General features: G+C 46.2%; 3 protein-coding genes across 5 annotated transcripts; all 3 read right to left on the reverse strand.

The window, feature by feature from the left end:
- Nucleotides 1-2,751: 2,751 nt before the first annotated feature.
- Nucleotides 2,752-7,426, reverse strand: LOC136513616 (putative pentatricopeptide repeat-containing protein At3g28640). Of its 3 annotated transcripts, XM_066507586.1 has the most exons (5): nt 5,547-7,426; nt 5,469-5,490; nt 3,063-3,113; nt 2,867-2,951; nt 2,752-2,775 (listed from the first exon to the last, which is right to left on the reverse strand). In XM_066507586.1, the coding sequence occupies exons 1-3, from the start codon at nt 7,011-7,013 to the stop codon at nt 3,085-3,087; spliced, it is 1,518 nt and encodes a 505-aa protein (XP_066363683.1). In that variant the 5' UTR covers nt 7,014-7,426; the 3' UTR covers nt 2,752-2,775; nt 2,867-2,951; nt 3,063-3,084. The 3 variants fall into 3 exon arrangements, with proteins under 3 accessions (XP_066363683.1, XP_066363684.1, XP_066363682.1); XM_066507587.1 differs by lacking the exon at nt 2,752-2,775 and having other exon boundaries at nt 2,829-3,113; XM_066507585.1 differs by lacking the exon at nt 2,752-2,775 and having other exon boundaries at nt 2,897-2,951; nt 5,469-7,424.
- A 3,087-nt stretch (nt 7,427-10,513) lies between these two features.
- LOC136511996 (pectin acetylesterase 5-like) lies at nt 10,514-14,418 on the reverse strand. Its single transcript, XM_066506008.1, has 11 exons — nt 14,110-14,418; nt 13,866-13,948; nt 13,431-13,560; nt 12,838-12,917; nt 12,669-12,758; nt 12,215-12,339; nt 11,536-11,647; nt 11,347-11,424; nt 11,147-11,252; nt 10,899-11,044; nt 10,514-10,814 (listed from the first exon to the last, which is right to left on the reverse strand). The coding sequence occupies exons 1-11, from the start codon at nt 14,333-14,335 to the stop codon at nt 10,692-10,694; spliced, it is 1,299 nt and encodes a 432-aa protein (XP_066362105.1). The 5' UTR covers nt 14,336-14,418; the 3' UTR covers nt 10,514-10,691.
- A 208-nt stretch (nt 14,419-14,626) lies between these two features.
- On the reverse strand, nt 14,627-17,324 carry LOC136514187 (putative protein phosphatase 2C 46). The gene is made up of 4 exons (XM_066508178.1): nt 16,665-17,324; nt 15,588-16,191; nt 15,116-15,479; nt 14,627-14,980 (listed from the first exon to the last, which is right to left on the reverse strand). The coding sequence occupies exons 1-4, from the start codon at nt 17,237-17,239 to the stop codon at nt 14,859-14,861; spliced, it is 1,665 nt and encodes a 554-aa protein (XP_066364275.1). The 5' UTR covers nt 17,240-17,324; the 3' UTR covers nt 14,627-14,858.
- Between the last annotated feature and the right edge of the window lie 10,409 nt (nt 17,325-27,733).

The following is a 27,733-nucleotide window of genomic DNA, read 5'->3' on the forward strand; positions in this document are numbered from 1 at the left end:
TATGATAGTAGGAATCAGGAGGGGGAGGAAGTTCTGGACTTCGCGGTAGCTTTTGACCTGATGATAGCCAACACTTTCTTTAGAAAGAGAGAATCTCATCTAGTGACCTTCAGTAGCGGACAACACTCTAACCAGATTGATTTTGTCCTCGCAAGAAGAAAGGACAAACGAGCATGCTTGGGTTGCAAGGTGATACCAGGGGAGTGTGTTGTTTCTCAACATAAGCTTTTGGTGGCAGACTTTCGTTTTCAGGTGCGTGCCCGTAGGAATAAACAAGCTAAGATTGAAAGAACAAAGTGGTGGAAACTGAAAGGAGAGACGTCAGAGGTATTCAGGGAAAGGGTTATCAAAGAGGGCTCTTGGAAGGAAGAAGAGGACATAAACAACATGTGGGAGAAGATGGCAACCAACAATCGGAAGGTGGCCTCAGAGGTGTGTGGAGTAACCAAAGGAAGTGGAGGCCAGGCTAAAGATACTTGGTGGTGGAACGAGGAAGTCCAAAGGGCTATTAAGGAGAAGAAAGAATGCTATAGACGCTTGTACCATGACAGGAGTGTGGACAACATAGAGAAGTACAAGGTGGCAAAGACGACTGTAAAGCGAGCTGTAAGTGTGTCAAAGGGTAGAGCGTACGAGGATCTTTACCAACATTTGAGTACGAAGGAAGGAGAGAATGACATTTATAGGATGGCTAGGGTTCGTGAGAGAAAGACAAGGGACTTCAACCAAGTTAAGTTCATTAAGGATGAAAGGGAGCATCTCTTGGTGAAGGAGGATGAGATCCGACATCTATGGCAATAGTATTTTGACAAATTATTCAATGGTGAGAATACGGACACAACCTTTCAGTTTGATGACTCTTTTGATGACACCAATAGGTGCTTTGTGCGGAGAATCCAAGAATCTGAGGTCAGAGATGCGTTGAAAAGGATGAAAGAAGGTAAAGCGATGGGACCGGATGGTATCCCAATCGAGGTGTGGAGATACCTTGGGGACATAGCTATAGTATGGCTAACCAAGCTGTTTAACCATATTTTTTGATTGAACAAGATGCCTGACGAGTGGAGGAGAAGTATATTGATACCGATCTACAAGAATAAAGGGGATATTCAAAGTTGTACTAATTACCGGGGAATTAAGTTGATGAGCCATACTATGAAGCTATGGGAAAGAGTTATCGAGCATCGTTTGAGAGCAATAACACGGGTCTCTATGAACCAATTTGGTTTCATGCCCGGAAGGTCAACCATAGAAGTCATTTTCTTAATAAGACAAGTTATGGAGCGGTATAGGGAGAAGAAGAAGGACCTACATATGGTTTTTATTGACTTGGAGAAGGCTTATGATAAAATACCAATGAATGTTATGTGGTGGGCTTTGGACAAACATAAAGTCCCAACGAAGTACGTCGGGCTCATTAAGGACATGTATAACAATGTTGTGACTAGTGTTCGAATAAGTGATGGAGACACGGATGACTTCCCGATTATGATAGGACTACATCAAGGGTCAGCTTTGAGCCCTTATCTGTTTGTCTTAGTGATGGATGAGGTCACAAGGGACATACAAGGGGACATCCCTTGGTGTATGCTTTTCGCGGACGATTAGTGCTAGTTGATTAAAGTCGGACAGGAGTGAATCAGAAACTGGAGTTATGGCGGGATACTTTGGAGTCCAAAGGTTTTAGACTCAGTAGAACTAAAACTGAATATATGAGATGTGACTTCGGCACTACTACTCGGCAGGAGGAAGATATTAGTTTGAAAGGTCAAGTAGTGCCTAGGAATGATACCTTTCGATATTTAGGATCAATGCTACAGAGAGACGGGGATATTGATGAAGATGTTAGACATAGAATCAAAGCAGGGTGGATGAAGTGGCGTCAAGCATCTGGTGTCCTATGTGACAAAAGAGTACCACCGAAGCTAAAATGCAAGTTTTATAGGACGGCGATTAGACCTGCTATGTTGTATGGTGCAGAATGTTGGCCTACGAAAAGACGACATGTTCAACAGATAAGTGTCGCGGAAATGCGTATGTTGCGTTGGATTTGCGGTCATACAAGAAGGGATCGAGTTCGGAACGATGATATACGTGATAGATTAGGGGTAGCACCAATTGAAGAAAAGCTTGTCCAACACCGGTTGAGATGGTTTGAACATGTCCAACAGAGACCTCCAGAGGCACCGGTGCGTAGTGGAATCCTAAGCCAGGATAATAACGTGAAGAGAGGCACAGGAAGACCGAAGTTGACTTAGGTAGAGGCAATAAAAGGAGACTTGAAAGGATGAAATATACCCAAAGACTTAGCCTTAGATAGGAGTGCTTGGAAAACAGTTATTCACGTGCCTGAACCTTGATTGCTTCTGCTGGGTTTCAATTCTAGCCTACCCCAACTTATTTGAGACTTAAAGGCTTTGTTGTTGTTGTTGTGGACATGGCAAAACATGATGGAGTACAGGGCAGGGAAGGGGTGAGCGGATTTGGTGTTATGTTACATTATCAAAAGACATGCCCCAAACAGCCTTGACATCGATATCTGTCCAGGCCGGCTATCACCTGCCGTAGCATTGCTAAACAAAACATGATTATGAATTCAGAAAGGTTGATAAGGTAACAAGAAAAATACTATACATGCATGGTGAGTCAACGTTGGAGAATTTCAAGTTGTTCAGAGCTGCACTTGTTAATATCAAGTCTGCAGTCCAGCCATGACGTTGAGGGTCAGATGCTTTTGGTTCTATAGACTCTGAACTCTGCACATGTTGTATGTACCTAAAAATATTTCTTGAAGTATATGTTGAAAATTGATATTTTAACTCAGAAACAGGACATGTCAGATATTATGGATATGGCAAATGGGTACCTGCCAAGCATCAATATGCTTGATTAAGAATGAATACTGGGTTGATCATGTGTTTTACAGCTTCATTCACGTGGAAAGAAACACACTGGAACACAGTATAAGTGGCAGTTTTAGAACATCATATATGCTCAGCAATGGCAACGAGTGATTATACTGATGTGGCTAATTATAACGCCATTGAAAATAAATTACTAACCTGGCCCGGCTCCATGTTTGAGTCACAGTGCGAAAAGCTTTCCCTTAGACCCTGAAACAAAGCATTCAGAAATGAAACATGGATGCTGGAAATGGAGAAACATGGTGGTAGCATGTCCAGATTCAACGTGCACATAGCATGATAGCAATATAGCATACACATGGTTATTGGCAAGTGAACTTAGCCAATAATGTTACTGGACATGCATTTCTAGCGGCCAACCTCAATAATAAGGGTCCAATCATTATCCTAAATTGATCCATGCCACAAGGTACAATTTGTATCACCATTTCAAAGCCAAGGAACAGAATAGCCCAACACTTAGCAGTTCTCTATTTGTATCATGACCCACGATACAAAGGTCCTACAGTATTCTGCTCTTAGCCCAATTCTGATTCATCTAAAGTCATGGACAGAATGGCAACCATGATTCACACAGAACAATGTTCACCGAAATACTTTGAATTATGGTTGCCATATCTATCCGTGACTTTAGATGAACATCAAACAGTATTTAAATGAACTGGTATCTGAATTCATCTGTTGTTTGTGATGCACAACATGCTTGATCACTAACACAAATACATTATGTTTGCCTTCATCCCCGTCAAGGCGTCAACATCATTCTGACAGAACTTGGGCCAAACCAGTCTGAATCTGACTCTTTTACACAATTACACCATAACCATTCCATCTGATTTTTTTAGACAATTATTATACCCTAACCGTTCCAGAAAGTCTTTCAATCCAATCCTCACGATCATCATTCTAGCAAACTCCAGATGGGCAAAGTATTCATTCAGTGTGCAAAACTTGAACGACGGAAACAAATTCTAATAACAATTGCTGCTGATGGCAGAAGATGGTAGGGAAGAGGCAAACTTGAACCCAAATAGGCATCTGATTGGGTCACAAATTGAATATCTCAACAGGCCAGCTGCGTTTCCGGCCGTCTGAGCTGATTGCCGTGGTTTCAACCAATGTCTATGCTACGGTGCTCAGATGCCCTCACAATGCTTATCCAGGACCTGAGCATCGTAGCTCGGCACTTATCTGTGCCAACAGATGGAGATGATTCCTCCTTCACCATTGCGATCGGCTCTTCAAAGACTGTCTGTAACAGCGAATTGGCGTAGAACAGGGAGATGTGGAGAGGACAACGCTTGAATCTGATTCTTTTACACAATTACACCCTAACCATTCCAGAAAGTCTTCCAATCTAATCCTCACGATCATCATTCTAGCAAACTCCAGATGGGCAAAATGCTCATTCAGCGTGCAAAACTTGAACTACAGAAATAAAATTCTAATAACAATTGCTGCTGCCAGCTGATGGCAGAAGATGGTAGGGAAGAAGCAAACTTAAACCCAAATAGGCATCTGATTGGTCACAAATTGAATATATCTGAACAGGCCAGCTGCATTTCCGGCCATGGACCTCGTTGCCGTGGTTTCAACTGATGTGTCTATGCTACAGTGCTCAAATGCCCTCACAATGCTTATCCTGGACCTGAGCCTCGTAGCTGGGCACTTATCTTCCTCCTTCACCATTGCGATGGGCTCGGTGAAGATTGCCTGTTACAGTGAGTTGGGGTGGATCAGGGAGAGGTGGTGGAGAGGAACAACAGACTTCTCCGTGCAGAATCTGTCGGTAGACCCCATGTCAAACCACAAGACACAATGCCATGGCACCGTGTTGCAGGGGCGGCGGCACGAGCAGCGTGGCCGTCACGCACGCCAGAACCGCCGCCGTATCCCCGCCGATGCACGGGCCATGTGTAAAGTAGGCCATATGTAAAGTAACGGGTGTTTGGTTCTTTAGTCACTTCTCAAATTTATATCACATCGAATATTTAGATGTTAATAAGGAGCATTAAATATAGATTAATTATAAAATCAATTACATAAATAGAGGCTAATTTTCGAGACGAATTTTTTAAGCCTAATTAATCTGTCACTAGCATATGTTTACTGTAGCACCATGTTGACAAATCATGGACTAATTAGGCTTAAAAGATTCGTCTCGCAAATTAGTCGCAAGTTATGCAATTAGTTTCGTAATTAGTCTATATTTAATACTCAATGCATATGTCCAAATATTCGATGTGACAAGAATTTTAGGAGGAGGTGTAGTAACCAAACAGGCCCTAACGCCGTGTTTAGTTCCCACACCAAATTCCCAAAAAGTGCTACAGTATCCATCACATCGAATCTTGCGATATATGCATGGAGCATTAAATATATACGAAAAAAAAACTAATTGCACAGTTTAGTTGGAAATCACGAGACGAACGTTTTAAACCTAATTAATTTATGATTGAACACTAATTGCCAAATAAAAACGAAAGTGCTACAGTAGCCCACGTTCCCAAATTCCCCAACTAAACACTAGCTAAGTATCAGCACCTCTCTCCGTTACAGTCTTGTGAGCATGCAAACAAATTGAATAAATTCTTCTTCCTTAGGTTTCTGCGCCATCTGGTCAGCTAGCAGCCGGAGCACCTCCCAAATCTCGAAACGCCGGGGGTGCGCTTGGTCATCGGCAACGAACGAGCTCACCTCGCCGTCCACCTCCACGGCGCTATACGCGGGGACCTTCTTGATCCCCCGGGTGCCGATCAGCTTCCGCACCCTACGAGCGTCATCCTTCCGGTTGGCATCGAGGTAGATGTTGGACAGCTGCACGTACACGCCGTCGTCGGCAGTGCCACCAAGCTTCTCGAGCTCGCGCACCGCGACCTCCGCCAGCTCAACGTTGCCGTAGCTCCGGCAACCAGCGAGCACGGAGCCCCACACGGACGCGAGCGGGGCCATCGGCATGGTCTCGACGAGCCCCACCGCGTCCTCGAGCCGCCCGACCCGGCAGAGCATGTCGACCGCGCAGCTGTAGTGCTCGTGCCCCGGAACGACGCCGTAGCGTGGCCGCATCTCCCTGAGCAGGCGCAGCCCTTCCTCGACGTTCCCGGCGTGCGCGCACGCGGACAGCGCCCCGAGCACGGCGACGCCGTCGGGCCGCGCCCCGTCCTCCCGCGCCATCCTGTCCAGGCACGCGACGGCCTCCGCCGCCATCCCGTGCACCGCGAGCGCGCCCACCATGGTGCCCCACACGTAGGCGTTCCGCTCGGGCATGCCGTCGAACACCCGCACGGCGTCGTCCAGGCACCCGCACTTGGCGTACATGCCGACGAGCGCGGACCCGAGGAAGGCGTCGGCGAGGAGCCCCGGCGAGGTCCGCTCCACGTAGCGGTGCACCCACGCGCCGTGGTCCAGCGCCCCCGCCTGCGCGCACGCCGCCACGGCCGTGGTCAGCACCACCGCGTCCGGGACCACCACCCCGTCGTCGTCGTCGATGGCGGCGACGGCGAACATGGCCCGGAACACGGCTAGCCCCTCGGCGGGCGCCCCCGCGCGCGCGTACGAGCCGATGAGCAGGTCGTAGTGGATCGCCTCACGACGTGGCAGCTCGTCGAACACCCTCCGCGCGAGGTCCGGGTGGGGTGAGTAGAGCTGCAGCAGCGCGGTCGTGACGTAGTGGTCGGCCGGGAACAGCGCGTTCCTGACGAGCAGCGCGTGGAGCTGCGGTCCGGCGGACGCGGAGGAGGACGGGTCCGGGGCGGCGTCGAGCGCGGCGGCGGCGGAGAGCGCGAAGGGGAAGGAGAGGTGGTCCGGGGCGGGGAGCGCCGGGGGCGTGGCGGGGGAGAGCATGTGGCGGAGGAGGCGGAGCGCGAGGCGCGGGTGGGCGGGGCACGCGGCGCGGCGGGAGAGCGCGTGGAGGAGCGAGTTGAGCGCCAGCAGGGCGAGGTCCGGGTGGCGCGGGAGCAGGCCGGCGGTGACGAGGAGGGCCTGGACGGAGAGGAGCGGTGCGGCTGGGGACGCGGCGGAGGGGAGGAGGCGGGAGGCGAGGAGGCCGTGGCAGAAGGCGAAGGTAGCTTTGGGGATGTACTGGCGCATGCTTGCCTGCTTGCTTTGATCGCGCGCCGCCGACGATGGGTCGCAGGTGCAGAGATTCTCATGTTACCGGGGTGCCTCACGCGGCGGTACCTGGCGCACGGGCACCTGACTCCATGGACGGCGAGCCTCGCGCTCGGAAGGGAGAGGGGTGGCGCCGGGGGCGGCGGCCAGGGCGCTCACGGTGGCAGGGGGCTGCGGCTGCTCGGCATCGGCGGCGGAGATCGGCGTTCGGCAGCCTGCAGCCGCACAGACCTACAGGCCCACAGGCCACAGCTGCTAATGGCGGCTGGACCGCTGGTGCAGAGGACAGTATTGGGCTGGGCCGGTGGCAGTAAGGTTTTCCCTTGTCCCCACATCCAACGTTTTCGTGGGGTTATCGAACTGGCCCGCCTAGCTCCGTCTCTATATCCCCTAAAAAAAAAATCCGTCTCTATATTTTCAAGAGTCGTTGGACGAATGCCCTTTAGACTGTTTTTTTTTTTCATTTCTAACATTATAAAGGAGATAGTAATAATAATACTAAGTAAGAGTTAACAGGAAAGATATTCCAGATATTAAAAACAACACCGATACTACAACATATAACTAACCAAAAGAACAACAAAATAAAACTAGTACCCCCTCTATTCTAAATTGTAAATTGTTCTAGATACATAATTTTATTATGTCTAGATATGACATATATTTAGATGCATAGTAATAGCTATGTATCTAAAAAAAACCTAAAATGACCTCTTTTTTTAATGTCTACGGGGGAGGTGCTCCCTACCTGAGTATTATTGGAAAAACGGCCCTTAAACGGCCCGCATGATTGTTTACATCTTGTTTACAAGTTGTTTTCCTCTCTCTATTTCTTCGTAAAACGGAGACAATATGACTTATGAAAAACCAAACTCCCTACTCCATTCGCAATAATGCTTTATTGGTTTGGAAAAGCTCAGTTCAATCATTTCTTGATTCAAAATCGTGAAAGACAATATTGAAATCTAGCAATGTTATCCATATATAGTGTGATGGCTTTTACATAACAAGCTTGAATGTTTGAAGATGTATAGGGTGCTTTAGAGCATCTCCAAGAGTGTTTCTAAAATTTACTCTTTAAATAAATAATCATTTAGAGAGTTTTTTTTAGTAAAATCACTTTCTATACCTTATGCACACTTTAGAGATGAGAGCCATTGTTGCTCTTCATCTTTGGCTAGCGAGAAATCCGGAATAGAGGATGACTATATTTGAAAATCCAATTTAAAAGCTTATTGGAGGTTAATTTTTTCACTAAAGTTTTTATTTCTATAAATTAGAAAAGATACCAGAGTCTCTCTTGGAGTTGCTGTTAAGCTGCTTTTCTTTCGAACTGCAGTAAAGGATGCCACACTTGCCTTTTACCTCGTGTTACCTGCCATGGTGCTAATGGCTGTAGAGCAGAGAGGCATGCTCCTGTGCTCTCCAGTGTACATTGTACTGGTGCGACCGGTGGGCGTCGGCTGAGCACAGTGGTCCTCCCCGTACTTTTGGGGGCCTGTTCGCAGGAACGGGTATACTAGGTGTTATGGGACAGAGGAACGAAAAAACACAGTAAAATATAGATAGATGTGTTTGGAACGTATGAATTATAACACAGGATTTTCAAAACATGAGGTGTGATTAAAAGACATGAATACTTGTTTTATTATTCAAATATTTGTCATTGCAATGTTGAATTTTAATTAACAAATAAACATATTTAATTCATCTGGGGATTTTAGGTGCTTTTCACTAATCATTTGGCATAGTTCTTTTTTAATTCATATCTTTGCCTAAGCGTTCTCTCTCCCTGTACGTATTTTAATTTGCTGTGACGAGCAAGCGACCAAGCAAGAGATAAGATTTCCCTTGAGTTCGACTGGATGTTTTTTTTCCTGCGTTTTGTACAGCATAGGAATCCTTTTCTTTGGAAAGGGATGTATCTTTCCTTCAATCCAAACAGCAATCTTCAAAAACTTTCCACACGAATACAATCCTTCGAAATTCCTTTGTAATTCCTTCAATCTAAACAGCCCCTTGGGCGGTGGCTTGAATCTGCTGAGGGATACGCCTGCTCTGCTGCGGCCTGTCGGGATGACAATGTACCGGCCCTTTAACTGCGGGGTGAGGGTCACCACCTCCGTGACCGTGACCGTGACCGGCCATCGCCGGCCGGCAGTTGCAGCTCTGGTGCCAATGCTCCGTGTCTCCGTGACCGTGAGTGATTCGGGGAGGGGGACTAGGGCTCAAGTTCAAGAGAATCCTCGTGCAGCCGCAGCCACTCTGTCTCTGTTCATACGCAGCTTGAGCTTGCAAAGACGACATGCCTCCTACATGCAGATGCAGGCTAAACGTCTGGTTTGACTTCTTGGGCACAGGAGCACGGTGAAACATCCGGCTGCCTGTCACGGACGCGTTCCCAGATGACGTGATTCACCAAGCACTGTGCAGTGCTGGTGCTGCTCAGTGTGACGAAGCTAGGCTCAGCCAGATATTTTCACAAGCTTTCCTTTTCTTTGCATGAAGGACGCGTCATCGTATGCTTTATTATACCTAATCTATCTGTCTAAAGAAATATATATCTAGGCATCACACTTCATCGGCTGATGAAAACTGACTGAAAAAGAGCAGCAGAATTTGCCTTTCTATAGTGCCCATTGATGCGCTAATGGCCCAGCACACACACTCGACAGTGAACACTTCGCTTTTCTGCTCGACTCCACTCGCTCGATGCAAAATCTTCTCCGGTTGGAGCTTCTCATCTTAATCCCAATCCAGGCATTGAAAAATAAATACAGGCACTTTATTTAGTCTATAAAGCGTCAGTCTAGACATTGCAAAATTCCTTTAGTTGGAGCTTCTCACTTGAACAAACCTAGTGCTAGCCGCAACATAAAGTTGTGCTCCACGTACACTGAAATGAGCAAGGGCCAATACCCTCTCAAGTCTCAACGCAAGCAGAACCTTGCCTCTACTACGGTCCAGCACTGGCTCAGCTTTTGCCCAGAGTTTTGTCAGCATATTACGTGCTCTTCCATGCCACAACGCAAGACATGTTGCTGCTTCAACTTTTTGTCAGGCCAAGCCACCGCTTCCTCTGCAGGAGAATCTGACACTAGGTGCATAGCTGGAAGTTGGGGCAGCACTCCAGGGTGGAGCGTTGGGCATGGCCTAAGGAAAAGGAAAAGAAAGTTATGGGTCTGATAAGGAGAGAAACATGTCCTGGCACGAGCATGCGTACCTACAGGTGCTCCAGAGGCCAGAGCTGAGAATGTCACGTCCAAGCTGAGCACGCCTGCATCAGGATTGGAGGTGGCAAAATTCCGCTGTTCCAGGTGCGCATTGTTCGACAACAGCCTCTAGCTCCAACTCCATTCGAATTGGTTCATCCGTCAACTTCATCAAGCCAGGTGCACGCCCTCATCAGGGTCACTGTCAAGCATCAGTTGAAAATAAACTTGCCAATAGCATCATCATCGCATAACGATACAACATGCTTCTTCTAAGTATAAATGCTCATTGGATAGTTCAGATATATTCTTTACAACTATACTTTGTATACGTCAAGTATATGGCGGGGTACCACTCACAAAAATAAGTTCAAGAAAAAGGGTAATGACAAGTTTATTTTTCTAATTTTACAACAAAACCATGGCAAAAGAAGAGGCCAAAACTTCATATCTTGAAAGGCTTTTCGAAGACCAAGTTGTGGCACGTCGGGTTGCAGGGGTATTCGCAATCTATCTCCTTCACCTCTCTTCTGTCAAAGAACCAGTCTCCAACTGCTTCTGCAATGCTCTGTTCACCGAAAGGAAAAAACACTAAGATTACAATGGCAGGCAAGATCGTTATCACCAAGTTCATATATGATTGTTACAGCACCTTATTGTTGACTCTGGGGGAAGTTGGAGAGTGCCAAGTCAACGAGCTTAGCGACTGGCAGTGAACAAAGCACGAGTTGATATAAAATCCCCAGTCCCGTTTCTGCTTAACTTCACTTATAGCGTCATGCAGTTCTTTCCTGAAACCTGTAAATTTTTGCATTGGGCATGGCAAAACATGACCATTAATTCAGGTCTCAGGAAGCTAGATAAGTTAACAAGAAAATGTCATATGCAGGGTGAGTCAACCTTGGAGAATTTCAAGTTGTTCAGAGCTGCACTTGCTAATATCCAATCTGCAGTCCAGCCATGAATGTTGAGGGTCAGATGCTTCTGGAGCCAATGCATGTTGTACCTGAAACATATATCTTCAAGTATGAGTACGTTGAAATTGATATTTTAGCACAGAAATAGGACAGTCTGAAATTTGATGGATATGGTAAGGGTACCTGCCAAGCATCATATGCTGGATTAAGAACAAAGACTGGGCTGACAATGTGTTTCACAACTTCACGTGGAAAGAAACACTGGAACACAGTGCAAGTGACAGTTTTAGAATATCATACATTCAGCGATGGAAATCAGTGATGATACTGTTGTGGCTAATTATTATATATTATTCAAAATTAAGTACTAACCTGGCCCACCTCCATGTTTGAGTTACAATGTGGAAACCTTTCCTTTAGACCCTGAAGGCGCACAACATCACTGTAGAAAGACTGCATTGTCCTTCTCCCAGAAATGTCTTCTCTGTAATTGACGAACAAACCAAGGAATTAGATAGGAACCAAGTACACGGCAAAAGTGGTACAATTCCCATTTCCCACTTTTTTATTTATTTCCAAAGATAATATCTCATTCCTGACTGGTAACAGGAATTTAACAAACCTGAAATTTGGTGCTTACTGACTGGCATTTCAAAATGTTAAATGAGCAAGTAAGATATATGATTGGTGATGCCTTTAAGGTAAGGTTTCTGAAGTTCAAAAATGCATCTAACTATTGAAATGGTTTTCGTTGACATTGAATGCCGTGAGCTACAAGTACTTAAGAGTTCAAACTATGGTCCCATTTTCTGGTCTTATAATGACTTCTGGTACTGTCAAATGATGGTACACGGGCTTCTCTAAACGTCTAAATTAGACTGATTAGTAATCCTGTCATTTCCCGCCACGAGCAGTTTGTGGAAACTTCAGATTATCAAGAGTAGAGTAACAAGACATGCATGTGAAAAGATAAACCACACAACACAGGTCATAAATAAATAAATGGCAAAATGTATCAATATCAGTCACAGGATGCAATAGAGAGACATACACATCAAGGAAAAACCCGCCATCCGCGAGACACTTAACCCTAGAATCCTTTGGTAGCAGTGCACGAAAAGAATCACAGTGAATGTAAGTGGCTAGCCCACCAGCAGAGCATCCTGTTAGGAAAGCCTGAAAGCTGGAAATAAAATATCAGCATCACACTATCAGTACAGTGGTTTATAATTACTTTATATGGGCAAAGATGAAATAAGTAGTATGCAATCAACATATGCATTCCTAATCACACCTAGAACTAAAATTGCAAGCAGATACAATTATACAACATACTATATAGCAAAAAAATCATCAATGTAAAGCATCCAAAATAGTCGTCCTTACTAATAGCTCATAGACAACGACTTCCATTGAATGCCAAAGTAAATGAGACTAGTACTATTGTAATACGTACAATTTTTTCGTTAAGAAAAGGGCAATCGATTCTACTTGCAAGGAATGACCTGTTTAGCATTTCTGAGCCCCTTAACTACAAGTTCGTTCATAACTGCTTCCCAGATACGCTGGCCTCTGAAGAAGAATCTTGTGCCATTCTGCACGAGCTCACGGAATAAGACTCGTTATACTTTCCAAGTATTAAGCATAATTTGCTGGAAAATAAGCAAATCAGACCTGCAATTCATCTTTTACATTCCCAGAGAATGATGCCCCATCGCAATACCTTATCTTCACTTTATTCCAATTGTAAAAGTCTGCAAATTGACAGCAGAGCAATTGGACATATTAATTTATTATTGTGAAGTAATACAACAGGATGATCATTTAATTGCTGATCAGGAGTTGACTGTTTGCAGCGAGAAATTAACACAGTTGAAAGCATGTAAATACTACAGGACTACAGGGGGCGCCTATCTTGTGCCCATTCATAGTTAACTGGTACTTAAAACACTAGTACAAGAATATGAAAGCAGATACGGCTAGTTAGCTAGTTACGCTTCATGAATATTATCAGATTCCTACATTGTAGTGAAATTGATCTAACTAATTGGTTTAATATGCAAAATAGCAATTCAAGGACGGTTAGAAATTAGATGGGGACTTTATGCTTCTAAAAAGTGTAAATTGTACAGCCAAACCTATCTGCAGGCACAACTACCCAATTGTGAAGACATACTAATGGGTGCAGTGTTGCAATTTAGACACATAAACGTAATAAACAAGAAAGGTAACAGATATCAGACTATCAGAGATGGAAACTTCAATACCAGGATTCTGAGATTTATCATCGCTCAAGATCCCGGTAAACTCAACCTGGCCTTCCATGTACCGGGATGAGCCCAACATCGATCTCTGACGTGAGGCACATGACTTAAGATTACGGCACCAGCCTCCACCCTAGAGGTTGCAAAAAACATAGAGAAGTTAGGGAACAAACAACAGACGATTATGTTGTTGTTGTCGTAACAGAGTCGCACAACGTATAGCACAGCATTATGCTTCGCTGTAAAATGGAAAACGCCCCAGCGCTCCTGCATTTTCCTTAGACCTTCACTTAAAAAAATAGTACCAATGACCACATTGCTACGAAGTCCGATGCCTGGAATTGAAATTCACAACGCACGCATTGTCCAAACGAGCTTGGCGACCCAAGGCGCACGGGTTCGTATCAAAACGTGATGTCGATCGAAAACGTCACCTACCTCCAAGTGGATTAGCCAGCTCTGCGAGCCACTCCCAGACCCTCTCTGCAGATGGTACCCGGGCGCGCTCCCATCCAAGCACACTGCGAAAACCAGAGCAGAAACCCGATTCAGATCCCGAGGCCGATTCCTGGTCGGGAAGTACTCGAGGTACCGTACGTACGACGGTACGAGTACGAACGGCCGTTCGAATTTTGAAATCGAAAAATTGAAACGAGGGAGTGTGGGGCAGCCGGGAACTCACGCGCGCCCTTCTCGCTGGCGCGGCGGACGAGGGTGAGCCCGACGAGAGCGGGGCCGCGGCGGCCACCGGACGCCGGGAATACTACGGATGCGTAGCTGGAGAGCGCGAGGAGCAGCGCGGCCGCGAGGAGCGCGACGGCGAAGGTGGCCCCGACTGCGCCAGCCCGGCCGCGGCGCCTCCACCACAGGCGCAGGTGGTGCGAGGCCGGGGCCGACGGCGGCGGCATGGCCGGGGCAGGGCAGCGCAGCGCAGGATCTGATCGCGACGGCTGGGCTGCTGCAGACAGGCGGCCGTGGAGTGCTCGTGCTCTGCCCCTGCCCTGCGGTTGGTGGCGGCGCCCCCCCAGTTTTTATACTGGGCTGGGTCGATTTTACTTGGGCCGAATCTTCCGGCCTTTTGGTCCAACTGTCTTGTCTGTTCTTCATCGTTCCCCATCAGCAAAGATTCAAACAAATGAAGATTATATAACATACAGTATCATTATAGCTCATCTTTAAAGATCTTTATATATATGACATAAGCTTTAACTAAAGATGTGTATTGTGCCAACTCAATTTCAAATGAAACAAGAGAGCTCCTTTATTACCTACAACTACAAGAAATACAAAGAAAAAGAAACTGCCGCCAAAACTTTTTGCTCAAAGAATTAGTCTGTTCGTTTTTTACAGTGTACATTGTGAATCAGTATAATCCATGCTACCACGGTTACAATGCCATTATCAGTATGGCAATAATAATTCTTAAGAAACCTATGATGAGCTCCAAATCTTCCCCTCTAACGAGATGATGATGATGATGGAGACATCGTCATGGTACCGCCTCCGGTCGCCTTGCTGCACCTCGAGCAACTCATGGAACCCCATTCCTGCATATTCACCATCGCAGCAATTTACATACATAGCTCTATCAGATATACATATACTGCACTAGTTTCTTCATTCAGTTCACTGTTACTAGTTTCAAATAAACCCCTTTATTCCTGAACACTCACTAGTCACTCACCGGCTTGTGGCGGCGCGGAGGAGGATCTCATCGTGGCTGAGGTACTTGGCGGGGCCCTCGTCGGGGTAGCTGGCGGTGAAGGCCTCCACCTCCTCGTTGCTCAGGTAGTCGTAGAGGCCGTCGGAGGCGAGGATCATGAACTTGTCCCGTGGCCCCACGCGGTGGTGCCGGAGGTACGGCTGGCAGCTGATGTACGGCGACGTCCCCACGTACTTCACCCGGAACACCTCCAGCAGAGCCTTGTTCCACCTCGGCTCTTTCAGGTAGCCGGCGCCGAATGCTCTCGTCACCTTCAACGAGCCCTTCACCCTGCCATTCACAATGCAGGCGGGATCATCGGGGTGCTCGCTCCTGATCCTTCTCGCCTCCTGCATTATCATCGACCAAATCAAATTAACCAACCCATCATGCAGCAACAAGAATTTACGAGCAAATAATCAATGGATGATCACCATCGACTGTGTCATGTGAAGCACCTTGAAGACGCTGGTGCTGTGGTCCATGGTGAGCTGCAGCGCGACGAGGTCCCCCATCTCGCACGCGTCGAACTGCCGCTTGATCTCCTCCTTGACGCCGGCGAGGTCGCCGACGAGGGCGCACGACAGGTCGGGCTCGGCGCGGCTGTCGTCGACGTTCATCACGTACACGTCGGCGCCCTTCACCAGCGCCACCAGCACGCACGACCCCATCATCGCCAGCTCCGGGCACTCCGCCGCGCGCGCCTCCGCCTCCGTGCTCCTCAGGGCGCGGGCCGTCGCGTCCAGCACGTCGTGGTCGCGCGCCCGCGCGCCAGCGCATCCGTTGCACCGCGCCGCCTCCTCGTCGTCGTCCTCCTCCTGCTCCGCACGCAGCAGCACGCCGTCGAGCTCGCGGCACACGGCCGCGTACAGGTGAGCGACGAGGTAGTCGGTGGCGTCGGGCCCGTTGAAGCCGTCGTAGATGCCGACGAACATCCAGCGGTGCTCCTCCGACACCACCACGTGCACCCTGTCCTCCCCGGCCTTCCCGCGCGCCCACTGCACCCTCGCCGCGCCGCCGTCGACGTCCGGCGCACCGTTGCCGACTGCCACGGCGTGTGTTGTCCCCGGATCGCCGGCGCCCGTCGCCGGAGATGGAGAAGAGGAACAGTGCGTTCCTGTAAAACTCGCGCGAACACGGTGGAATTCAAGAACACAGACACAAGGTTTGGTGCCGCTAACAACCGCAGCATTTTCTGGACTCTATATGCAATATAAATAGCAGATTACATGCGGCTTCTAAGCCACGACGCTGCGTCGACCACGCACCCGCCATTGTCGCGCCATCCCACGACTGGATGCATGCCGATCGCCACTCCTGCAAGCGCGCCACGAACTCCGACAGGCCCGTGCCATCCCACGGACGAGACCGACGCGCACACGCACACCACTACTTGCTAGAATGAAGGAAGACCGCTGCATGAACGGAGCATGCGTCTGGCCTTTACAGGACGCGCTCAAGTGAGCTCATTATTCAGCTAAGACTCCTAACTGACTGCTAACTGAGGAAACGGAGCATGACCGAGCTTGGGTTATACAACAGCGTGCTCGTTCCCGCCGCCGGGGTACACGCACGGCCCCGCGCGCAGCACCGATGCAACGGCCCTGCGGAGGCCGCCGAGGAGCGGGCTGGACTTGCAAGACGCCTGCCGCCGCCGGTGCCGCGTGTCGTAGAGGTCCGCGAGGATCTGCTCGTCGGTGCTCGCGGGGAGGCGCGACACCGACGACACGCCCGAGTTCGTGGCGGACCTCGACGTTGACGGCGACGGGATGCTGCTGCTGCCGCCGTAGCTGTCCAGCGGGCCCGAGTACTGCCGCGGCTGGAGCGTCCGGAACGAGAAGGAGTTGGAGCTGTCGAACGACGACGAGCCGGAGAAGGACGCCCGGTCGCTTAAGAACAAGGAGCCGCCCACCGTGGACTGGTTCGACGGCAGCAGCACGCCGTGGATGCGCCCCTCGCGACCGTCGAAGCTGAGAATGTGGCAGACGCCGGTGCCATCATCCGCCGCCCCTGTCCCCGCCGCATCCGTGTAGTGGTGCGCGTCGTCCGCGGCGTGACCGTCGGCCGGCGCGAAGCAGGGCGTGGCCAGCCTCGCCACGCGGTTGCCCATCGCCGGATCTGGATTGGCATCGGGGAATGTGGCGCCGGTCGGGGCAAAAATGGGCGGCAACAAGCAAAGAAGGAAGGCAAGCTAGGCCGGCGTTGACATTGCTGAAGAGGAGCAAATAAGATTTGTTTATAGAGTTGACCAGGATCTATCTCTTGCATTTGTTTTTCTTGTATCTGCGATCAGCTCTTCTTTATCCTCGTAATCCAGGTTAACTTTGATTCTCAGGAGTAAACAAAAATGGCATTTATGCAAGCTTGGAGCTTTGATTCTACAGTGTCTATCTGGGCCGGCGCTCTGGCTCAACGTGTCGTGACGTCCTCTTCTCACACGGTCAGTCGGTCACACCCATCATCCATGGCTACTCTGCCCTATTTACATGTGACATCCCGGGGTTGAATTGCACCCAAATGGATACATGGCAAAATATATGGTGGAAACCACCTAACACGTAAAACATAGGAACCAATTCAAAATAACGTATTTCGATCGCACATTTTTTTTTAAACTTAGCATATCCATAGTGCATAAAAAATAACATTTTGCCTAGATACATATCCAGATCTCCCTTTAAGAGCCTATTTGGATCCATTATGTAACACCCAAAAAATTGTTTTTTCTGAAATAAAGTTAGAATGATTCAATTATGTATTTTTGTGCTCATAAAATATAGGAAATAATAAATTTTCATTAAAATAAAATTCATCGTAGGGTTTAGAAACATGTTTAAACATACATGCCATTGCATTTGATTTATTAAAATGAGTTGTTTTGCTTCGAAAAGAAATTCAAAATTTGTTGAAATGCTTTTTGAAATGAGAATTTGAAAAAGGTTTGGAAATGAAAATAAAAAAAGGAAGAACCTTTCCCTCTCTCTATTTTCGGCCTGGTGGCCCAGCCAGCGCAGCCGCGCAGGCCCAGCACCACTCCATCCCTTCCGCAGGCCGACTCCCTCCATACCTCGCGTGGCCCAGTTGCCAAGTCGTCCCGAGCGCGGCCAAAGCCCAAGCGCGCGCCCACTCCTTTCCCTTCTCTCCGTCTCCGCGGCCCGCTCTGCTCCGGCCCAGTCGCGCGCCCACTCCTCTCTCTCGCTATGATTGACCGCCGGGTCCCGTGCGCTCTCTCGCCGAAATGTCAGCCCACCCTGTCCTCCGCGCCGTCATCACCGGTCGGCGTACGCCCCACGCCTCGTGGCCCCATAAAAAGAGCTCTTGCGCCATGCCGCACCCACTGAGCTAAGTCACAGCCGCAGCTAGCCCTGACCCCACGCCGTGCGCACGCTAGGGATCTCGCCGGGTTCGAGGTCATCGGCCGCCGCTTCTGGAGCCGGGCACTGCCTCCCCGACGTCAAGAATCGGTCGCCGAGCTTCGCTAAGAGGTAAGCAAGCAGACGGTGCCTTGCTCGCTCCCTCTCTCGCCCTCTGTCACTCTTGCGTCGTCGAACTATCACCGCCGCCCCGTTTAGCCGAGCGTCGTCGCTGGGCCATCACTGTCCCAGGGAAGTGGCCAGGTGAGTTCGCCGCACCCCAAGCTAACTCCCTGTGCTTTCCCCATGGAGAACCGAGGCGCCTATGCCGTTTTCCGCTTGCGCCGGTGAGCGTCCGAGTTTCCGGCCATGGCCTCCGCCGACGGGATCACTGTGCCAGTGACCCAATCCTCCCAACCGCCCTCAGCCATCCGTTCATCGATGTGTGGACCAGATTAGATCGGGGCGTACCCCTTCATAACCGGTCCACCGTGGACCATGGACCTAGTCCACGGTGCCACGCCAGCCGATCCACCAAGCACCCACCAACCCACAGCCGCCATGTGGCCTCCACGTGGATGAGGACCAGGTCAACTCGTTGGCTGCTGCACTTTTGCAGAAGCACCCTGTAGTTCTTCAAAATCAACCCATGGTCCCTCTGCTGATTCAAAATCTTGATTTTGATTTATTTTATTTCAAAAATAAGTTCCAGCTATTTACAGTTTTGCCACTAGTCTTATTTAAGCCATAAAATCTTCGTTTTAACTCCGTTTTGATCCAGTCAAGTTGTGTTAGATTCATAATTGAGTAATCTACATGTTCATCCTACTGTTAAATATATTTTCAACTTTTAAAATTCGAGGTTAGATTTAATCTATTATTTTATTAAAGGAAATCTTGTTTAAGTCATAACTTTTTCGTTATAGCTCCGATTAGCGTGATTTTTGTGTCTGTGTGATCGTAGCAATGCATAGATTTGATTTCAAATTCTTTTTCACTGATTGGTGTATTGTTCTAATATAGCTATGTTTCAATGCTATGCATGTTTGTTCGGATGCTTGTGTGATCCTTTATGATTATGTCCAATCGGTGAGCTTTATGCGTTGATCAAGAAGGAGTTCCGTTGAAGGTTTGGACTAGAAGAAGGATCAGAGTTTAAGGCAAGTATAGCATGGGATCTTCCTTGTTGTCCTATTCACCTTAATATGATTTTAATCATATGCATGTATCTACCTTGACAACCGTAGTAATTTTTCTAGCTATTTGATATCTTAGATTCCTTGATACCTATGGGGTATTGCATTGGGTAGTATGATGCTAGTGCTTAACTAAAGCCATGATCTTGTAACTTGACTAATGGATTATGCAATAAACACTAAAAGATGCTTTTTAGCAACATGGAACAAGGGGGCTAGAGCATTGGGCTGTTTTTATGGTGCTCTAGATTTCTCTCCCTAAGGACTTATCTGTAAGTGATCATCCGAGACTTATAGTACAGCTATGAGGGCTATATGGCTCTGGCTTAAGCTCAATATGAGGACCTTTTCTAGCTTATTAGTGGTTAACTTTATGGCGCAAGAGGGGATCCGACAGGTATGATCTCGGCCTGCCAAGAGGGTGCACTTTGGTTTCTTGGTATTTTGTTAGTCACTCCTTGGAGGGGGGGTTCATGCTTATTGATGGAGAAACCTTAGCGGCCTTAACTTGTTAGACGAACCTTTGAAAGGCTTCATAGTGAACCCTACCAACCTTCCTTGGTAGTGGGTTAAGAGGCTCATGACCTCAGGCAAAAGGGTAAATCACGACTCACAGTGAAAGTGTACAACCTCTATAGAGTGTAAAACTGGTATATCGGCCGTGCTCACGGTCACGAGTGGCCTTAGACCCTTACGGAATAGATGATGAACACTGATAATACTGATGATAAAGATGCTCACTAATGGTTACTGTTTATGTTATTCATTATTCATATTTACCTGATCATGTGTTTACATGGGCTTGTGAATAAACTTGTTGCCACCCAATTGCTAAAATTGTGACTCATTAAAAGCTAATCGCAGTTAACCAGTGTTAGTCTTTTGAGCCTTATGAACCCCATGTTATATTTGTTGAGTACGACATGTACTTACACTTGCTTTACTTTTCAAATATTTGAAAAAATCCCGGATGGGTACCAGATTGCTAGAGTTTGGAGGAATTAGGCTTGTGATCAACCAGTCAGTTGTCCCTGTGGAACTGGAGTCTTCACCTAAAGATCAGAGTTGTCTTTCTATTATTTGTTGTCTAAGGTTATATCCTTTATACTAAGTACGTTATATTTTGAGCATTGTGTTTAGATATTACCCTTATTTGTAGCTATATGTGAGATTTGACTTCCTAAGCTCACATATGGTGCGTATCTGGTTTTGTTCTTAAAACCGGGTGTGACAAAGTGGTATTAGAGCAATGCTAACTGTAGGATGCAAGCCTAATAGAAACTAATCGTTTTAAGGTTTAGAAGTTGCTACAAAAACCCTTGCTCTATAAACCTTGATATTTTCTTCTCTACTATATCTCTACCCTTGCTATTCATCTCTACCTTGGTGCTTATTTTAAACTCTTTGTTCTCATCTCCACTCCTTGATTTGATATGCTTTTAGAACCTTCTCTTACCATCTTCTTGCATCATCAGAAGAGGAGCTTTAGGATCTTTGCCCTTAATATGGAGAAAATGATAGTATCGCTAATTGAGTCAATATTTGAAGTGTGAACCTTTATTGTTTAATTGGTTGTTATCATGTTATGCTTGTTTTGGATCTTTGTAATGAGTGCAATGATCTTATGGGTTTTTTTCCACAATTTCATTTAGTTTATATGCCTAAGGTATAAGGATTAATGAAATAAGTAGTTGGGTTTTGTTTATCTTCTGTTTTCCCTATCTCGCCTTTTGGAGCAGCCTGCACTCTTTGGCTTATATCTCTGATTTTGGATGATAAAAAATCATGACAAAATTCTGGACGACATTAGACTTCAATATCTTTCTCTGACCACAAGAATCACCTTGATAGCTATGTTGGTTATGGAGTTATGAAAATCACAAGATGATGCAACCGCGCTGTCTAAAATCTAGAGTAGTTTATGTTGTGCATTGTTTTCGACCACCTAAACTACAGAATTTGGAAAAGTGTTCTATAAGGAAGTTGTGGAGGATTTGATAAGATTTCCAACGGTATAAGCTACAACTTCATTGAATTAATAGAATGAGAGTTACATCTATTTTACTATGCTGCTATTTTTCATCATGCGAGGAATTTCATATTTCTTGTCCTTGCCCAAACACAAGAGTATCTTGATACTAGTTAGCTCATCTAGAAGGAGGTGCAATCTACCCTTTTTATGTCCCCTAGTTGATCTTTTCTTAAGGGGGGTAGCCAAGTTGAAGGATTTGCAAGATAAAGTTTCATACGTTCTAGTTATTCATTTGGAAGCATCAATTATCTCGGTGGTGGGGTCTTGTCTTGTCTCTCGTATCTTGCCCTCCCTTGAAGCTACATATAAGAATGCTATGAATGACTGAGTCCTAATTCATACATGTTGAAAATAGATGGTTGCTACTAGGAGAAGTGCTTCACAAGGTGCTGGAAGGAATCCTACCAATTCTAATCCACCGCCATCCAATTCCCCATCTATAGAGCAAGCTTTGATGATACAGACTCAGTTATTACAGACTATTGCTCAAAGTGTGTTGAACAATCCACATCAAGCGCCACCTATTGACAAGCGTGGTGAATTTATGAAGGGACACCCACCGACATTTTCTCATACAAGCAAACCACTAGAAGCTGATGACTGGCTTAGAGCTGTGGAGCGACAATTGGACATAGCTCAGTGTGACAACCATGAAAAGGTGTTTTATGCTTTCAGTCAACTGCAAGGAACTACCCAAGATTGGTGGGAGTCATTTGAGTATGGGCGTCCCAACAATGCTCCTGCTATCACCTGGTAGGAATTCAAGGAGAATTTCAGGTCCTATCATATCTCGTTAGGTGAGGTAGAACTTAAGCAAGAAGAGTTCCTCAACTTGAAGCAAGGATCTATGTCAGTGTGTGAGTATCATAACCGGTTCACTCAATTGTCACGCTATGCTTCAAAAGAGGTGGATAGTGATGCTAAGAAGCAAAATGCTTTTTGAAAGGACTGAATGATAGTTTGCAACTACAGCTGATGACCGTGGTGTATGCCGACTATCAAACATTGGTGGACAGAGCAATTGTAATTGAGAACAAGCGTCGAGAGATGGAAGAGAAGAAGAGAAAGCGTGACCTTCAACGCCAGTTAAGAAATACTCGTCTCCATTTCGCTACACAACCAGAATATCAGTCACACCCTATGAATCTGCTTGGGAGTATAGATCAGGATCAGTATCAGCAACCTAATGATGAAGTGCAGCATTTTAGTTCTCAAGAGCCATGTCTGTCATCTCCCACTATCATCTTGATAACGACAAATACTTCTACTAGTAGGGAAGGTTATGATTGGGGTGAGATTGAACTCTATAAGAATGATTGTCTGGATAACTTTGCTGAGAGTAATCAAAGCTAGAGTCAACAGCAGCAAGAGCCAGAACATAATGTCTATAAGGAGCAGGTGCAATGCAATAAGTTAAAGCGAAACTACATTCAAGGTAGGTTGAACAATGTGGATCTGATTATCACTCATGGAGCTAAGGAGGTCGTTTATGGTTTGATTGCAGTAAGCTCAGACACTGCTATGGTGTTATTTGACCCCAGTGCGTCACATTCATTCATCTCTGTGGAATATGTGAAAGAACATAAGATAACTATGCTTCCGATGAGGAAACCCCCAATAGTTAACTCTCTAGGAGGAGAAAAGAAGGCAAACCGTATATGCCCAAAAGTTAGTCTAAACATAAAAGGGAAGAACTTCGTGGCAAACCTTATAGTTTTGGAGTTAATGGACATTTATGTTATCCTTGGAAAGGGAAGGTTATATGCTTGTAAAGGAGTAATTAAGTATGCTCAACATTCGGTGTTACTAACAACACCGTCAGGGGAAAGAATTGAGTGTGAGGGTATTCAACCTGCACCTGAGGAAGATGAGAATGACCTATTAGAAGGTGTGTCCTGTGAGGATAGTAAAGTGGGCTGTGAGTTTTCAGATGGCAATGTAGAGGAACAAACACCTTGGGGAGGAGATATGAGACATCTATAGTTGGTTCTATGTGGACTTAGAATTGTGTTTGAGAGTTGAGCAATTTGATATGAGCATATAAAGTCATTAATGTTTTAAAGTTGGTTATAGAACCTACTTTGGATCAAGAAAGTAAGAAGGCTCTGTTGGAAGGTGAACATATGAAGAAAGAGGTCTAATAAGTATGGACTAAAAAGGAAAGGTGGCCTAGTGATTGGAGTTACCTGAGAGTTGCTCAAGGTGCCTGTTAAAATCTTGGAATTAGTTGAGCTATCAGGGTATGCAAAGTAAAGCGGAAGGTTTACCAAGAAGGTGGAGTTACTCAAGGATGTGAAGAAGATCCAAAGGCAAAATACCCATATCTCTTTTGTCACCATCTTCGTGAATCTCGGGGACGAGATTCATCTTAAGGGGGTAGAATTGTAACACCCAAAAATTTGCTTTTTCTAAAATAAAGTTAGAATGATTCAATTATGTATTTTTGTGCTCATAAAATATAGGAAATAATAATTTTTCATTAAAATAAAATTCATCATAGGGTTTAGAAACATGTTTGAGCATACATGTCATTGCATTTGATTTACTAAGATGAGTTGTTTTGCTTCAAAAAGAAATTCAAAATTTGTTGAAATGCTTTTTGAAATGCGAATTTGAAAAAGGTTTGGAAATAAAAAGAAAAAAGGAAGAACCTTTCCCTCTCTCTATTTTTTGGCCTGGTGGCCCAGCCAGCACAGCCGCGTAGGCCTAGCACCACTCTATCCCTTCTGTAGGCCGAATCCCTCCATCCCTCGCATGGCCCAATTGCTAAGTCGGCCTGAGCACGGCCGAAGGCCAAGCGCGCGCCCGCTCCTTTCCCTTCTCTCTAGTTCCGCGGCTCGCTCTGCTCTAGCCCAGTCGTGAGCCCACTCCTCTCTCTCTCGCTGTGACTGATCGCCGGGCCCCGTGCTCTTTCTCGCCGATAGGTCGGCCTACCTTATCAGCCATGCCTTCTTCCCGTGGCTGAGCCAGACTCTGCCACCGAGAGTTCGCCTCCGTGCCATCATCACCTGTCAGCGTACGCCCCACGCCTCATGGCCCCATAAAAAGAGCTCTTGCACCATGCTGCACCTGCCAAGCCAAGTCACAGCCGTAGCTAGCCCTAACCCCACGCCGTGCGCACGCTAGGGATCTCATCGGGTTCGAGGTCACCAGCCGCCGCTTCTGGAGCCAGGCACTGCCTCCCCGACGTCAAGAATCGGTCATCGAGCTTCACTAAGAGGTAAGCAAGCAGACGGTGCCTTGCTCGCTCCCTCTCTCGCCCTTTATCATTCTCGTGCCGCCACATCGCCGAACTATCGCTGCCGCCCCATTTAGCCTAGCGTCGTCGTTGAGCCATCACTGTCCCAGGGAAGTGGCCAGGTGAGTTCGCCGCACCCTAAGCTAACTCCTCGTGCTTTCCCCGTGGAGAACCGAGGCGCCTACGCCGTTTTTCGCTTGCGCAGGTGAGCTTCCGAGTTTCCGACCATGGCCTCCGCCGTCGAGATCACTGTGCCGGTGACCCAATCCTCCCAACCACCCTCAACCATCTGTTCATCGATGTGTGGTCCAGATTAGATCGGGGCGTACCCCTTCATAATCGGTCCACCGTGGACCATGGACCTAGTCCACAGTGCCACGCCAGCCGGTCCACCAAAGAGCCACCAACCCGCAACCGCCATGTGGCCTCCACGTGGACGAGGACCAGGTCAACCCGCTAGCTGCTGCACTTTTGTAGAAGCACCCTGTAGTTCTTCAAAATCAACCCGCGGTCCCTTGGCTGATTCAAAATCTCAATTTTGATTTATTTTATTTCAAAAATAAGTTCAAGCTATTTACAATTTTTGCCACTAGTCTTATTTAAGCCATAAAATCTTCGTTTTAACTCCGTTTTGATCCATTCAAGTTGTGTTAGATTCATAATTGAGTAATCTACATATTCATCCTACTGTTAAATATATTTTCAACTTTTAAAATTCAATATTAGATTTAATCTATTATTTTATTAAAGGAAATCTTATTTAAGTCATAACTTTTTCATTATAACTCCGATTAGCGTGCTTTTCATGTCTATGTGATCATAGCAACATGTAGATTTGATTTCAAATTCTTTTTCATAGATTGGTGTATTGTTCTAATATAGCTATGTTTGAATGTTATGCATGTTTGTTTGGATGCTTGTGTGGTGCCTTATGATTATGTCCAGTCGGTGAGCTTTACGTGTTGATCAAGAAGGTGTTCCATTGAAGGTTTGGACTAGAAGAAGGATCAGAGTTTAAGGCAAGTATAGCATGTGATCTTCCTTGTTGTCCTACTCACCTTAATATGATTTTAATTGTATGTATGTGTCTACCTTACAACCGTAGTAATTTTCCTAGCTATTTGATATCTTGGATTCCTTGATACCTATGGGGTATTGCATTGGGTAGTATGATGCAAGTGCTCAACTAAAGCCATGATCTTGTAACTTGACTAATGGATTATGCAATAAACACTAAAAGATGCTTTTTAGCAACATGGAACAAGGGGGCTAGAGCATTGAGCTGTTTTTATGGTGCTCTAGATTTCTCTCCCTAAGGACTTATATGTAAGTGATCATCCGGGACTTATAGTACAGCTGTGAAGGCTACATGGCTCTGGCTTTAGCTCAGTACGAAGACCTTTTCTAGCTTGTTAGTGGTTACCTTTATGGCGCAAGAGGGGCTCCAACAGGTATGATCTCGGCCTGCCAAGAGGGTGCACTTTGGTTTCTTGGTATTTTGTTAGTCACTCCTTGGAAGGGGGTTCATGCTTATTGATGGGGAAACCTTAGTGGCCCTAACTTGTTAGACGAACCTTTGAAAGGCTTCATAGTGAACCCTGCCGATCTTCTTTGGTAGTGGGTTAAGAGGCTCGCGAGCTCAGGAGAAAGGGTAAATCACGACTCATAGTGAAAGTATACAACCTCTGTAGAGTATAAAACTGGTGTATCAGCCTTGCTCACGGTCACGAGCGGCCTTGGACCCTTACGGAATAGATGATGAACACTGATGATACTGATCATAAAGATGCTCACTAATGGTTACTGTTTATGCTATTCATTATTCATATTTACCTGATCATGTGTTTACATAGGCTTGTGAATAAACTTGTTGTCACCCAATTGTTAAAATTATGACTCATTAAAAGCTAATCGTAGTTAACTAGTGTCAGCCTTTTGAGCCTCGAACCCCATGTTATATTTGTTGAGTACGACATGTACTTACGCTTGCTTTACTTTTTAAATATTTGAATAATTTCCGGATGGGTACCAGATTGCTAGAGTTTGGAGGAATTAGGCTTGTGATCAACCAATCAGTTGTCCCTATGGAACTGGAGTCTTCACCCAAAGATCGGAGTTGTCTTTCCGCTGTTTGCTGTCTAAGGTTATATCCTTTATACTAAGTACGTTATATTTTGAGCATTGTCTTTCGATATTACCCTTATTTGTAGCTATATGTTAGATTTGACTTCCTGGGCTCACATATGGTGCGTATCTGTTTTTTTTTCTTAAAACCGGGTGCTATACATTAGCACTAAAAGTAGTTAGCTAATAGCTACTAGCTACTTTTTAGTAGAAGATTGTTTGAATTCACCCGCTAATAGGTGGTTGGATAGCGATTTAAAGGTAGATATGAACTATTAGCACCAATTAGCAACTACAAACCATCTACAGGAACTAATATTTAGTAGCCCTCTAATAATTAGTAGGCCTGTTTGGATCCATTAGTACTAATTTTAGCTACTAATCTTTAGTACTAATAAATCTAAACATGCCATAAATCTCTAAGTCCTTTTTTTAAAAAAAAACTCCAAGTCCTTCAAATTTCTATCCCATTTCTTGAGGCATTATTGTGGCAAATTTCAACCCCAAATTCCCATTTACACCAGGGGAATCTCTTTTTAGTAGTAAAATCCTAACCCTATGAAGAAACCCAACCCTAGTAAGATACAATACACTAGAGTGGATCTTGCCAAAGTTGCACTGGATAAGAAAGGAAAGCTTGGGTATTAGGGAAGGGAGAAAC

This window comes from Miscanthus floridulus, chromosome 16 (assembly GCF_019320115.1).
Source record: "Miscanthus floridulus cultivar M001 chromosome 16, ASM1932011v1, whole genome shotgun sequence".
Lineage (NCBI taxonomy): Eukaryota > Viridiplantae > Streptophyta > Magnoliopsida > Poales > Poaceae > Miscanthus > Miscanthus floridulus.

Coding starts and splice junctions, on each gene's coding strand:
- LOC136511996 (XM_066506008.1), bottom strand. CDS start 14,335: ATGCCGCCGCCGTCGGCCCCGGCCTCGCACCACCTGCGCCTGTGGTGG. Junction 13,561..13,865: donor GCTGGCTAATCCACTTGGAG/GTAGGTGACGTT, acceptor TGCAACCTCTAG/GGTGGAGGCTGGTGCCGTAA. Junction 12,759..12,837: donor ATGTAAAAGATGAATTGCAG/GTCTGATTTGCT, acceptor GAGCTCGTGCAG/AATGGCACAAGATTCTTCTT.
- LOC136513616 (XM_066507585.1), bottom strand. CDS start 7,013: ATGCGCCAGTACATCCCCAAAGCTACCTTCGCCTTCTGCCACGGCCTC.
- LOC136514187 (XM_066508178.1), bottom strand. CDS start 17,239: ATGGGCAACCGCGTGGCGAGGCTGGCCACGCCCTGCTTCGCGCCGGCC. Junction 16,192..16,664: donor GGGAACGAGCACGCTGTTGT/ATAACCCAAGCT, acceptor CGATCCGGGGAC/AACACACGCCGTGGCAGTCG. Junction 14,981..15,115: donor CCTCCTCCGCGCCGCCACAA/GCCGGTGAGTGA, acceptor GCGATGGTGAAT/ATGCAGGAATGGGGTTCCAT.